This window comes from Tubulanus polymorphus, chromosome 1 (assembly GCF_964204645.1).
Source record: "Tubulanus polymorphus chromosome 1, tnTubPoly1.2, whole genome shotgun sequence".
In the NCBI taxonomy this organism is placed as follows: domain Eukaryota; kingdom Metazoa; phylum Nemertea; class Palaeonemertea; order Tubulaniformes; family Tubulanidae; genus Tubulanus; species Tubulanus polymorphus.
Genome location: NC_134025.1, coordinates 474,889 through 488,697, shown reverse-complemented (window position 1 = coordinate 488,697; position 13,809 = coordinate 474,889). Strand labels below are relative to the sequence as shown.

The following is a 13,809-nucleotide window of genomic DNA, read 5'->3' as shown; positions in this document are numbered from 1 at the left end:
ATACATCATTATATTCATAAACTACTTTGTTTTTTTCTATTCTATTTTTTTTGTTTTTTTCCAAGTTTCAAAAAGAAGTATTGCAGTATTTAACATCCCATAACAACCGAAATAGGAGATTAAAGAAGTGACCAGTTTTTAAAGCTAAGACAGCACTAGCTGAATGGTTGAAATCTAATACAGTTTCATTATTATACTGTGGCATGTGAGGAACACGGCTATTTTTATAAAGCTAATTTCATTCATCATTCAACACTAGTTTGTTTTAAATAAATAATGCTATCAATGTGAAAGCTTTATTTAAGGAGAAACTGCTTTGAAATGTGATTTTGAAGCTACTTTCACTAGAACTATTTGATCAGCGTATGTATTAGCATCCGGTAAAGCGGCGGAATCACATGCCACAGGAAGAATTCAAAGCAAATTGAATTTTATTTCCCCAGAATTTTCAGACCATTGACTAAAATTAAAACCAGTCTATAAAACCGGACCCTAGTTAATTAGAATTAGGCGCCACCGTTTTCTGAAGGAAATTCATCATCATCCAGCATTCGCATATGCTACCCACCTGTTTTAGTTCACAGAAATCCCGCTATCGTCATTCATAAGGGCAGCACTGAACGGTTGATATCTAATACAGCCTTTCCATTCTACTGTGGCATGTGAGGAATACAGATATTGTTTTTGTCGAATTCCATACATAATTCGAAAACTATGTGTAGCGAATAAGTTATTGTATCTACGCAAAAGCTTTATCTTAGGTGAATCTTCTTATGAAATTGATTTTGAAGCCACTTTTACTAGAACTATTTGCTCAGCGAATGTATTAGCATTCGGTAAAGCGGCAGAATCACATGCCACAGGAAGAATTCAAAGCAAATTGAATTTTATTTATTTCCCCAGAATTTCAGACCATTGATGATAATAATCGACATTCCGCTAACACAACAGTCGGCAGTTTCCTCAGATCTTACGGGATCGATCAATTTCACTTATGCCACTCATGCACTAGAAGTGATGTGTATTTTGCTTACTTTCCTAGACCTGACTCCTTCAATTTGTCCAAAAAGGAGTACAAGTAAACTTTACGAACATGGAGTAATTATTTGACTACTCCAAGCTACAAACCAAGCTCTTCTACAGCTTTCAATCCGTACAAGTAGCTTCAGCATAATTCAAGCCCAGCACAAACTAAGCCTTTAGTATAATATGTTTTCATTTTCAAGTATTTTAATAATATATTTAATATTAACATGAAGTGAAATAAACAATATTCTCTGCTAAACTTGTACAATCAAATAGACACTTAATTCCTGGCATTTACTTACAATCTGTTTGTACAGATACAGATAGGAACATGAAATTTGGAAGATCTGAAAATATCTTATTTGCATGCATGTAAAACCTATTGGAGATAAAACTTGTATACAATAGACCTCGCTCAAGTCAGATAACCATCAAATCTGATTGTTTTCTGGTCCTAACATCCAACAAGGATATGACACAAGTTGGATGAATGAGAAAGAACCGACTTGAGCAGATTCTAATGAAATCCAATATCATAGAACTGGATCATGAATTTCAATGTGTCATCATTTTGTACATCATTTGACGCAAGTAAAATTTGTTCAATTCCCATTTTCAGGTTGGTTTTAAACTCAGGAACCTTATTGCTATAATTTACATATGTATTTGTTTATGGACAATACTCAACAACTTTCAGCTTATTACTCTTTCCAAAAAACATTTGTATATTCTGTGCCATTACTTACAAAGATTAATCAGAGAGATTTCTGGATATTCAGATACAGTACAGTAAAGTCTCGTAGCTGAGATGATCTTTATATTGATGACTTACACTTAGTAAAATGAATTGGAAATACAAATTGAGACTAAAAAATAATGATGACTTATCAAGTGACGACTTATGCGACTGTAAATGTATACTTTATAATAGTCTACAGAAATTTCTTAAATTCACCTGATCAACATATCTTTATATTTCAGTAGAATATTTACATTTATTTTGTACATAGAGCGAGCGCAGAGATTTTTAAAACTGATGTTTGTACATTACACGATAAACTGCATTCAACTCTGTCTGGAAGCAGAAATAATTTTAAATATTATCGCAAATATGCCAAGTAAATTCCTACCCAGAAAAATATTAAACCTGTGAAATAAGTTTATCATGTAAAAATAATTGAGTAGATTCAAACTTATCAAAACTATTTCTGTCTCTTGTTGGGAAGGAGAATAAACAGTTTACAACATTCAAAAACGAATTCAAAAATATTATGTGAATACAGTAGGCTCGTCACCAAATGAAGTGGAGTCGGAAAGTTGTAAATATTTTGTCAGCGGGGAACATGATAATGTGAATTTACTGTAATAATCTTTTAAAGAAAGTTCAACATCGATGGTTTAAGGAAACTTACAAATGCTTCCAAATTCCTACAGTATTTACTCACACATATTCAGACATCAATCACCGTGAACCTGGGTCGAGTTTCATAGATGTTCGGGTAAAATAGTAAGTATACATTTTGAAATTTGTCAGATATTACTACGGTTTCTCATCGTTATAATATAACCGGGTTGAGGATGAAACAAGGCCCCGGTGATTTGTAGGTACGAATTAGATGATTATCGAAGCATGTGCTTTTAAAAATATTCATACATAATCGTTTGCACGTTAAATCTTAATGAGAAACCTAACAACAGATAAAGTATTTACATCCTGTACACATTCGAGCAAGTGAGAACAATCGATTTTCATTTCGGTTTTATTGGTGTAAAAGGCTTGCAATAAATCGAAAATAGAAATAATTTGAGAAGGAGGAGGAATATATAAGACAATATTTCTATCTATATTCAATTTCTCAGATGCATAGATATAATATAAATATATAACTCTCAGCAGAATTATGTAATAAACAAAGCAGATTTTATAACTGGTTTTTTTTGAAGACGTGAATCACACTTAGAGTATTGTATTTTGGTTGATATTTCCGTTGGTGTGCTGCTGCTGCTGCTGCTGCTGCTGCTGCTGTTGTTGTTGCGGTCTTTTTGAAGAAAGTTTTTCCTTTATTGTTTTTAATAAGCCCGTAAATATATCACTTTCAGGGACTCCTTCGTAACCTAAAATACAAAGTACACCGTTATTATTACCAGAAACAAAAACAAATCGAACTCTTCCCGCAGTGAAAGGGATGGTTCTGATTTGGATATTATCGGAGCAACCCCTCATTTGAATACAAGCATGAAAACACAGACAATGAGATAGATTATCTTGATGAGACGCCAAAACATGGCGAAGACTATTGACTTGAACACAACTGATTTTAATAATATACGATGAACTCGGTCTGAAGAATATTCACAATTGTACCAACTGTGACTGAATGATGACTTTCTAAAGCGTCTTAGTTTCAATTTGAATAAGGCTGAATCAAACCTTATGCATCATAACCATGTGTTTCACAAAATCTTGTAAATTTGACTATTTGATTTTAAAACAAGTTATGAATATATATTTACCCGGAAAATAGTTGATATCGATGACAGCGTAATGACCAGTATCATTACCAATAATTACATCTATTCCCAATAGATCTAACTGTAATTTAGCGCGCATCGCGTGACCTATCTGATGTAACAGATTCATATCAGGACTAACTGCTTTACTGTTTAAATCATCCTCATCCAACTGAAATAAACAAATACAGCATTCTTCGAATCTGAGAAGATTCTTTTTAAATAATTATCACTGTAGAATAAAACGAACCTGGTTTAGAAGACTATCCGAATGTTTCCGAGAAATATTACAACTATCAAAAAATATCGTATCATGATCTGAAATAAAATCAACATTATTTATGATAATGATTAACGAATGATTTTGACGACACTAATTTAGAATCTTACGATTAAATGGATACCTCTCGTATGGAAGTTTTTTATACTGGGTCGATTTACACAGAATACACGATCTCCTATTACAAATATCTTGTACAATACAGCATTGTGATTAACAAATGTCTGAGCTACACACGGAGGACTGATATCTTTAAGACCACTTTCATTAAATATTATAGCCATCTGAAAATAACACATATCATTAATCAATACTCAGGAATTTCAATTTGATTGATGTTAATATAATTCTACTCCAGGTGTCACTAGTTTACAGTACATAATGCTGACAGGTCTCTTGGCCCAGACTGTGACATCACGACTGTACATAACTACCATCTAACCCTAACCCTAGGTCAGGTGACCAGTGACATCACAGTCACTCAATACTAGCAGCTAACCCTAACCCTAGGTCAGGTGACCAGTGACATCACAGTCACTCAGTACCAGCATCTAACCCTAACCCTAGGTCAGTAGACCAGTGACATCACAGTCACTCAGTAGTAGTAGCTAACCCTAACCCTAGGTCAGGTGACAAGTGACATCAGTCACTCAGTAGTAGCAGCTAACCCTAACCCTAGGTCAGGTGACAAGTGACATCACAATCACCTAGTAGTAGCAGCTAACCCTTACCCTAGGTCAGGTGACCAGTGACATCACAGTCAGGCAAAGTGTCCACACATGGGTGAGTTCTAGGTCAGTGTCCCATGACATCACAATATTGGCTCACCTCCAACTAAGTGATCAATGTAAAGTGATAACATTGGATTGGTGTTTTCACTTGCCTAGTTTTCAACAGAACAGTTTAACTCTAAAACTATTCAATATTCCAGTTCTTGAATGGTGAAAAAATATACTCTATTCTATTTGCAGTTATTTGTAGTAGTGAGGTATATGTACCATAGTAACACAAGGATCTCAATCTGTAGGGGGTTACTTATTATTCAATACACACCTGGTGAGCTTTATCTATACATTGTGACACTAAAGCTTTGACAACTGAAATACAAAATAATAGAAAAAAGAAGTTTATATTCAATGAACTTATCGAATGTGAAAATGAAAGAGAGAACCAGTTAGAATTGTATTACATTATTCCATCGACGTGAATCGTAATTTGTATTTACCAAAAGGGTATGTCACTCCAGACATTTCCAATAGTTTCTTATTCGTTTCAACATCTTTACTCGTCAATTCAACAAAGTTTGGAGTAATCATTAAATTATCTGAAATATCAAATAAATTGCCCATGGGCAAAGTGTGGTTTACCTTGAAAGCTAGAGGTTGTTTGGGGTAATGGCATTGCTTGAAAAATCTTTTTAATTCGTGACTTCAAAGTTCTATGTTGTATTTCATCTTTCTCAAAGAATTATTTTGTTGTCAAATAAGACCAAAAAGATACATTTCGTAGGGTACAGGTAGGAACGGCACGGAAACTATTTTATATGTTCAAAGAAATATTTTTCAAAATATGAAAAAATATTCAAACAAAATTCACATGGTGTCACATATCAGAGGGTGGCTGAATATTTAGTCTTGGAAACCTCTTGCAATGTATGGCCGCGGAATCTAAACCGGCGCAGTAAGAAATTGGCGTATTAGATCGTTTTAAATCCTGGAATTTACTACTACAATATTCAGACCTCGACCTATACTTGTAGTTTACTGCTTAATATTTTCAGGTCACAAGAAATTACAATTTATTATAAATTATATCAAACAGAAAACATAGCGCTCATCTTCTGTTGATGAAATGTCAGACGCGCCAGCAAGCAGCGTTTACAGTATCACTATAGTAGTGTATACTGTACGAGCGTCTGTTTGTGTATGCAACAGTCTATAGCACTCCGCGCGCACGTGGAGGCCTTGTGTAAGTGAATGTTCGCTTGTACTTCAGTGTCAATCAAATCAATCTCCGGGTATTAAAATGAAACATTACCTATGGTGGATAATAATTACATTCTCATCAGCAATGAGCATTTGAAATTTGCATGTATACGGCACCTAGTCCAATGAAACGTTCGCCATTCCGGCTTTCCCATAATTATTTTAGTAGCGCCGGAATCCCCGTATATCCCAAAAACAGCCAATCACATTCGCTCGTAGAGACAACGCCCCCCAATCGAGGTCATTGCAATTTTATACGCGAGAGCTAAGAATTTTCCCGCCAAAAACAGTTTTTCGTAGAATTTTAACAAAGTTGACCATGTCATCGACGGAGGTTCGCCATGTCTTCAATCGCATCGATTATACGTCGTTTAAACCGAGAACCAATGAAACAAATGCTCACATAAAAAAACGTACCGCGATTTTACATGAATTGGCTCAATGCCAACTTCATATCGCTGACAAAGGTAAACCAAAAACAGAAATGAAATTTGAAATATGGAACTTTTGGGTTCGATTATCGTTTTATTTGTCAGGATACTGCAGTAATTTGTCAACAGGGAAAGGATATCAAACCAAAGTGAATACAATCCAAAATCTGATTTATCGTTTTGATAAACGTCACAAATGAATATCCTAGATTTTCAGATACAATCATTCTACAGTGACTCTCAAAAAAGCAATGTGAAGTGTAAAAAAAATGTGAATTTTTCAAAAATGTCCTCGATTAGTGGCAAATCTATAGAAAGATTTCCAAACCGGGGAATATAATGTGAAATTTTGCCTGGTACCATGGGAACCATGCACTGAGCTGAATCAAATGTTTTAATCAATACATATGCGTGCAAATACAATCAAATTAAACTAATTGGAATAAAATCATTCACTATCATTGAAAGCGCTCAAGTGATTAAGAATTAGTAGCTGCAGGGGGTTCAGATATGTAAGAAAGAAGGATTAGTGATTATCAGTGTTGTGTGTCTAGAAGCGGTCAGTCAGTAATAGCCTTCTTTTACATAATAACTCGCTACAGAATATTAGTTAATCACAGAGAATGAAAATAACACAAAGACTTAAAAAAAATTAGTTCACATTTAGAATTCATAGATATATTATCTGTTACACTATCTAGTTACCTAAATGTGGAATTTGAAAATCCATATAGCACCAGCCCAAATCATTTTTATCAGTATCTGCATATAGTAAATAGCATTTCAATGTTTTGACAATGGAAAACGTTTTTTAAATCTCCATTGTGTACCTCAAACATTTATGAGAGGTTTAGTAAAATCAATGGCCAATTTAGGTATTTATATAAAATAAGTTTTCACTTTGATTTAGATCTAGTTTGAATCATGTCAATGAAAATAAAGTAGATATTATACATCAATGTACTTTGATTTAAAAAAGCAAACTTTTGACCTATGATTTTGGAGCCAGGTTCAGAGTACTCGGTAAAGATTTGACTTTAAAACATTTAAAATGAACCAGTTGCTTAGCCAACAACTGTGGAACTGGATCCACGACCAAATTCCACAGTTGTCAGTGGAGATTTAAGTCTTCAGAATTCAAACATTGGAAAACAAACTAATTTCTTAATTTCTTAGATCTAAAGCTCAAACTGAACCCAGAACTATGTAAGTGGGTCGTGTAAATCTTTTTTTTCCCAAACTCTGATTTCTCCAGTGGCAGGTGTGGTGGTTGGAATAGGGATAATAACTACAAACCTCCTTGTGCATTAGTATAGTCTCTAACTATACTGTATAACTGCGATCTGTCCAATAGGTGGCGTATATTTTCTACTGAATCCAGTATTATAACCTCCGGATGATTCTTTACATACGTCTGTAATTGTGAAGGCTATAAACATTTATTTAAACATTCAGCCACATATTCTTTTTTTTCACTTCAATAATGATCTTTATACATTAAACTGAACTAGAGTCAGATTTTAGTTGAAATTCTGGCGCTATTGTGAATTCAACCAATTCGCGTAAGACTCCGACCAAAAAGATCCAACTTGAGTGGAGTCTACTGTAGTATATATACTCAGCATCGGGCCTGGAGCAAGTGAATGGCAAACTGTAGATTCTAAGGTCGTTTTCTTATAAGAAACAAACTTATCTTTTGTCTAATATTAACTGTGCAACATGTCTCTGGATTCTGATAACAAATACAACACCAGAAAAATACTTTACATACAGGATAAACAATTCAACTGCCACCCCCCCCCCTCCTCTCCCTCTCCCTGGTTATTCAGAGCTCAATGAATAGACCTCATCTGTTGTATACAGGTTTTTTATTCCACAAATACACAGAATGAATAAACAGTAACAGGTTTTCATGCTTCAAGTTTATTCCATATTGAATATTTATTCGTAATTATAGAAAAAAAATCTCTACCGAATTTCTACTGACAATATATACATATATACTGACATATACGTCTAATACTAGCAGCATAGTGATTCATAGAGAATTGTGTGGCAAATATTTCTATTCTCTTTACGCTGAGTTAATTCTGTATTTGATGCTCGATTCAATAGAGAATCAACAGAGAATCGATAAAGAATCAGTGAGCAAATCAAATATAACATTAATCATTAATAGATGAGTTAAACACAGTTTCACCAGTGATCAGTAACAGCAGTATACATCCAGTCACATCCAACCCACATCCAGTCCCATCCAACCCACATCCAGTCCCATCCAACCCACATCCAGTCACATCCAACCCACATCCAGTCCCATCCAACCCACATCCAGTCACATCCAACCCACATCCAGTCACATCCAACCCACATCCAGTCCCATCCAACCCACATCCAGTCCCATCCAACCCACATCCAGTCACATCCAACCCATATCCAGTCCCATCCAACCCACATCCAGTCACATCCAACCCACATCCAGTCACATCCAACCCATATCCAGTCCCATCCAACCCACATCCAGTCACATCCAACCCACATCCAGTCACATCCAACCCACATCCAGTCACATCCAACCCACATCCAGTCCCATCCAACCCACATCCAGTCACATCCAGTCACATCCAACCCACATCCAGTCACATCCAACCCATATCCAGTCCCATCCAACCCACATCCAGTCACATCCAACCCACATCCAGTCCCATCCAACCCACATCCAGTCACATCCAACCCACATCCAGTCACATCCAACCCATATCCAGTCACATCCAACCCACATCCAGTCCCATCCAACCCACATCCAGTCACATCCAACCCACATCCAGTCACATCCAACCCACATCCAGTCACATCCAACCCACATCCAGTCCCATCCAACCCACATCCAGTCCCATCCAACCGACATCCAGTGCCATCCAACCCACATCCAGTCACATCCAACCCACATCCAGTCCCATCCAACCCACATCCAGTCACATCCAACCCACATCCAGTCCCATCCAACCCACATCCAGTCACATCCAACCCACATCCAGTCACATCCAACCCACATCCAGTCCCATCCAACCCACATCCAGTCACATCCAACCCATATCCAGTCCCATCCAACCCACATCCAGTCACATCCAACCCACATCCAGTCCCATCCAACCCACATCCAGTCACATCCAACCCACATCCAGTCACATCCAACCCACATCCAGTCCCATCCAACCCACATCCAGTCACATCCAGTCACATCCAACCCACATCCAGTCCCATCCAACCCACATCCAGTCACATCCAACCCATATCCAGTCCCATCCAACCCACATCCAGTCACATCCAACCCACATCCAGTCCCATCCAACCCACATCCAGTCACATCCAACCCACATCCAGTCCCATCCAACCCACATCCAGTCCCATCCAACCCACATCCAGTCACATCCAACCCACATCCAGTCCCATCCAACCCACATCCAGTGCCATCCAACCCACATCCAGTGCCATCCAACCCACATCCAGTCCCATCCAACCCACATCCAGTGCCATCCAACCCACATCCAGTGCCATCCAACCCACATCCAGTCCCATCCAACCCACATCCAGTGCCTTCCAACCCACATCCAGTCCCATCCAACCCACATCCAGTGCCATCCAACCCACATCCAGTGCCATCCAACCCACATCCAGTCCCATCCAACCCACATCCAGTGCCTTCCAACCCACATCCAGTCCCATCCAACCCACATCCAGTCCCATCCAACCCACAAATCGTTTTGATCACCATTGAACAAAACGTTTATCCCATTAAAACCTTCACACTTTTGATTTTGCTTGAATAAAAGCAAAAATATTTTTTAGTATTGATTTATTCAGTAAAATAAGCATCTATCACGCCTGACGACTGGATATCTCGAGTACTGGGAGTCTACACCAAAATGAGTCGATCAAAAATAGTCGATTTTGAGATTATTTTAATATTATGGGAGTTGAGCTCTTACATAGAAGTTACTCCCAGATAGTAGTCACAGTCAGGTCTACATGGGTGGGTTCTACATGGGACCCAGTTCTGCGGTAGGTTCTACATGGGACCCAGTTCTGCGGTGGGTTCTACATGGGACTCAGTTCTGCGGTGGGTTCTACACTGGACCCAGTTCTACGGTGGGTTCTACATGGGACTCAGTTCTGCGGTGGGTTCTACACTGGACCCAGTTCTACGGTGGGTTCTACACAGTTTGACAACTGGCTGTTAATGATTTTCACTGATCTCGAGTAAAAACATTAGAAATGAACTGAACCAAGAATTATGGAACTGAGTCCTGAACAGTAGAACAGAGTCCTCGGTCAGAAACGTCTGAACAGTAGAACAGAGTCCTCGGTCAGAAACGTCTGAACAGTAGAACAGAGTCCTCGGTCAGAAACGTCTGAACAGTAGAACAGAGTCCTCGGTCAGAAACATCTGAACATTAGAACAGAGTCCTCGGTCAGAAATGTCTGAACAGTAGAACAGAGTCCTCGGTCAGAAACGTCTGAACAATAGAACAGAGTCCTCGGTCAGAAACGTCTGAACAATAGAACAGAGTCCTCGGTCAGAAACGTCTGAACAGTAGAACAGAGTCCTCGGTCAGAAACGTCTGAACAGTAGAACAGAGTCCTCGGTCAGAAACGTCTGAACAATAGAACAGAGTCCTCGGTCAGAAACGTCTGAACAGTAGAACAGAGTCCTCGGTCAGAAACGTCTGAACAGTAGAAACTTCATTAAGAGGAAACTTACCATAAAGTTGGGTAATTGTTTTTTAGATTGAACACATCCATGGTTTGATTTTATCACAACATCTGACACTTTGTGAATAATAAGATCGAATGGTCCTTGTTCTTCAAACGGATAATTCAAATCCAACTGTCAAAATATAAAAACATCCGTCAGTAAAACATACAGCAATCAGAATGGTGTATACCCCCAGGAGGACATGGTATGTACCCCCAGGAGGAGGGGGTGTACACCCCCAGGAGGACACGGTGTACACCCCCGGAGGACACGGTGTATACCCTCAGGAGGACACGGTGTACACCCCCAGGAGGATGTGGTGTATACCCCAAGAGGAACGGTGTATACCCTCAGGAGGACGCGGTGTGGTGGGTTAACTATCTGCAGCCCACTCTAGATATTCACTAATTGTATTGGGAAATATGGACGATCAGTTTTGAAAGTTTTCTGATAAAATGTCTACTAATGTCTGGTGTTTGTAGTTCATTTTCAAAGTCCAGAACACATGTGAAGCGTGAAAGGTCACTACACAGTTTTCTCATAAATGAAACATTGGCTTTCACTATTTTTAAGTAATACTAATAATGTTCTCCATGGACCTCAGTAATGTGTTATGTATTCCTGCCAAATTTATCTAAAAAATAAAACTTCTATTAATATATAAATGATCGCTACATTGTGAGGTCAAGTAGCGTAACCCACAGTAACACACAGTATTAGAGTTAGTTCCACGGTTCCAATAATCGATAGGACAAATAGAAAATCGGTTTATCCTGCATTCATTCACTGGCTCCCTATACAACTCTAAACCTCCTACTCTAATGATACATACATCAAGAATTTTATAATCACATAAATATTTTTACTGGGTAGTTGCCAGAATGTGCTGGGAGAGAAAATGTTGGGGGTAGATCCTGATATTTTGATTCAATTTTCGTGAGATTTCAAACTGAAATATGATGTGTGAATATTAAATATGATCAGTACTCATTCAGTACTTCTAATTATAGGCTGAATTCATGTAGAAAAACAGGTCAAAACTATCAACACTACACAACAATATATAAATACCAATTAACCATAGCAATCCGGAGACATAGCAAACCCTTGTGCGCTCAGCGAACTAAACCTAGCTTAATAGAGAGGCCCCCTAGAGCCAGTTTCACTAAAAGATTTATAACTATTTAATCGATTTTGCATAAATTCAATTTTCAAATCAATCAACTAACAACCTCGTGTCTTTAAACTTTTGATTGTAATTCTTGATAAATAAAATTTGTTTTTAATCTTTCAAATCTATTTTATAGATTTTGGTTTTTCAGATCATAGTTATGTGTCACACAGAACCTGTATTAACCTTTTCACCTAACACAACCATTATCAGACTTTATGCTAAAGATGTATTTACAAATCAAAATAGTGTCAATAAGTCAAGTCAAATTTCAAATAACAGTATTGATTAGTCTGAAATGTCCTCTTCTGATTAAATCTTACATTTCACTGAGTGTTATTTATTTTAGGTGACAAAATCTTAAGATTTTTTCAATAGGTCAATATATGTATATATATATATATATATATATATAATATAGATCTGATATATAACACACTTTGAATACATGTAAATTATGTCAATGATTTTAAAGATAACCCAATACATTGAGGGGCAACTTCTTGGCATATTACCAAAATTGATTACAATATTCAGAGTGGATGGGTTAATTTTAATCCTATACAACATTGTTAAAATAAACATTCCACTATTTAGGTTTTCTATCTATCATTGATCATAATCGCCCTATGACATCATTTATTACCATGGCGATAGCTTATTAATAACCAATTAATTTGCATTTGTTTACAACACATTAAAGGTTGATTAATTCATGAGAAGCATCAGCATTCATGGGAATCACGATCAATATGATGTCATAATCAGCAGCGTACGGTGGTCTCTCATCGATAATTGAAGTTGTTGCAGTTCAGTTGATTTGATAATTTGATAGTTTGTCTTTTTTTGACTGCTTGTTAGTCATTGATTAGGGGTTAACATTATGATGTCATTGGGTGATCTGCAAGTTGATAACCTAGTCTGTGGTTTAGGTAGGCCCGACTAAACTACGTAATGGGGGATCTGAGTGACATCATCGAGGAATCTATGGTACTTACCCTAACTAGTTCAATATCATCATCCCTGAAATATCATAAAAACAAACATTTAACAATAATCATTGATTTTCAGATTATCTGGCTCAGTGCCAGCAGTGTCATAGTTTCACTCGATCATTCAACGAAACTTACCTGCAATATTTTTCAAAAGCTGGCCAATTTAGCTTCCTGTATTTTTTATCACTTAGCCAGAATCCAACACGCTTCATGATGAGCTGATTCAGTTATTCTTACAGATAGTACCAAAAACAATATCCTAACTCGTAAACTAGGTTGGAGAACGGACGAGGAGCGCAACTTGGAACTGACTGATCCACCTGACGACCCTCTCTAAAAACTGTCAACCAACTAAACTTGTCATCTATTCGTACTCAACTCAAGCTGTGCTCGATCCCGGGGCCGGGGCAGGGTGTGTGTACAGTTCAACACACACAGATCCGATACAACAAGCCCAAACAGGGCGCGGGCGGGACTGTGCAGGGCGGCGGGCGGTCGCGACAATATAAGTAGAGCTTATTATACACTGAAAACACGGAAGTAAATCATGCGCGTAATAAATACCGCCAGGAACCGTCATATATTTCTGAGGTCGGTTTATTCTGATAATTAGTATTACCAATTCAATTATTTTTATTCAAATTCAAAATTACT

General features: G+C 37.4%; 1 protein-coding gene across 1 annotated transcript; it reads right to left on the bottom strand.

The window, feature by feature from the left end:
* Positions 1-1,257: 1,257 nt before the first annotated feature.
* LOC141912961 (inositol-tetrakisphosphate 1-kinase-like) lies at positions 1,258-13,663 on the bottom strand. Its single transcript, XM_074804402.1, has 11 exons — positions 13,291-13,663; positions 13,159-13,183; positions 10,996-11,121; positions 7,530-7,662; positions 6,939-6,995; positions 5,043-5,141; positions 4,871-4,914; positions 3,942-4,101; positions 3,788-3,855; positions 3,541-3,709; positions 1,258-3,141 (listed from the first exon to the last, which is right to left on the bottom strand). Exons 1-11 carry the CDS (start codon positions 13,365-13,367, stop codon positions 2,984-2,986), a joined length of 1,116 nt encoding a protein of 371 aa, XP_074660503.1. The 5' UTR covers positions 13,368-13,663; the 3' UTR covers positions 1,258-2,983.
* Positions 13,664-13,809: the final 146 nt, after the last annotated feature.

What these genes read in the sequence shown, in the direction of transcription:
- LOC141912961 (XM_074804402.1), bottom strand. Translation starts at nt 13,367, where the DNA reads ATGAAGCGTGTTGGATTCTGGCTAAGTGATAAAAAATACAGGAAGCTA. An exon ending in AACAATTACCCAACTTTATG is followed by an intron (nt 7,663 to 10,995) that starts GTAAGTTTCCTC and finishes AAATGTTTATAG; the next exon opens with CCTTCACAATTACAGACGTA. An exon ending in GTATAGATAAAGCTCACCAG is followed by an intron (nt 4,102 to 4,870) that starts GTGTGTATTGAA and finishes TGTTATTTTCAG; the next exon opens with ATGGCTATAATATTTAATGA.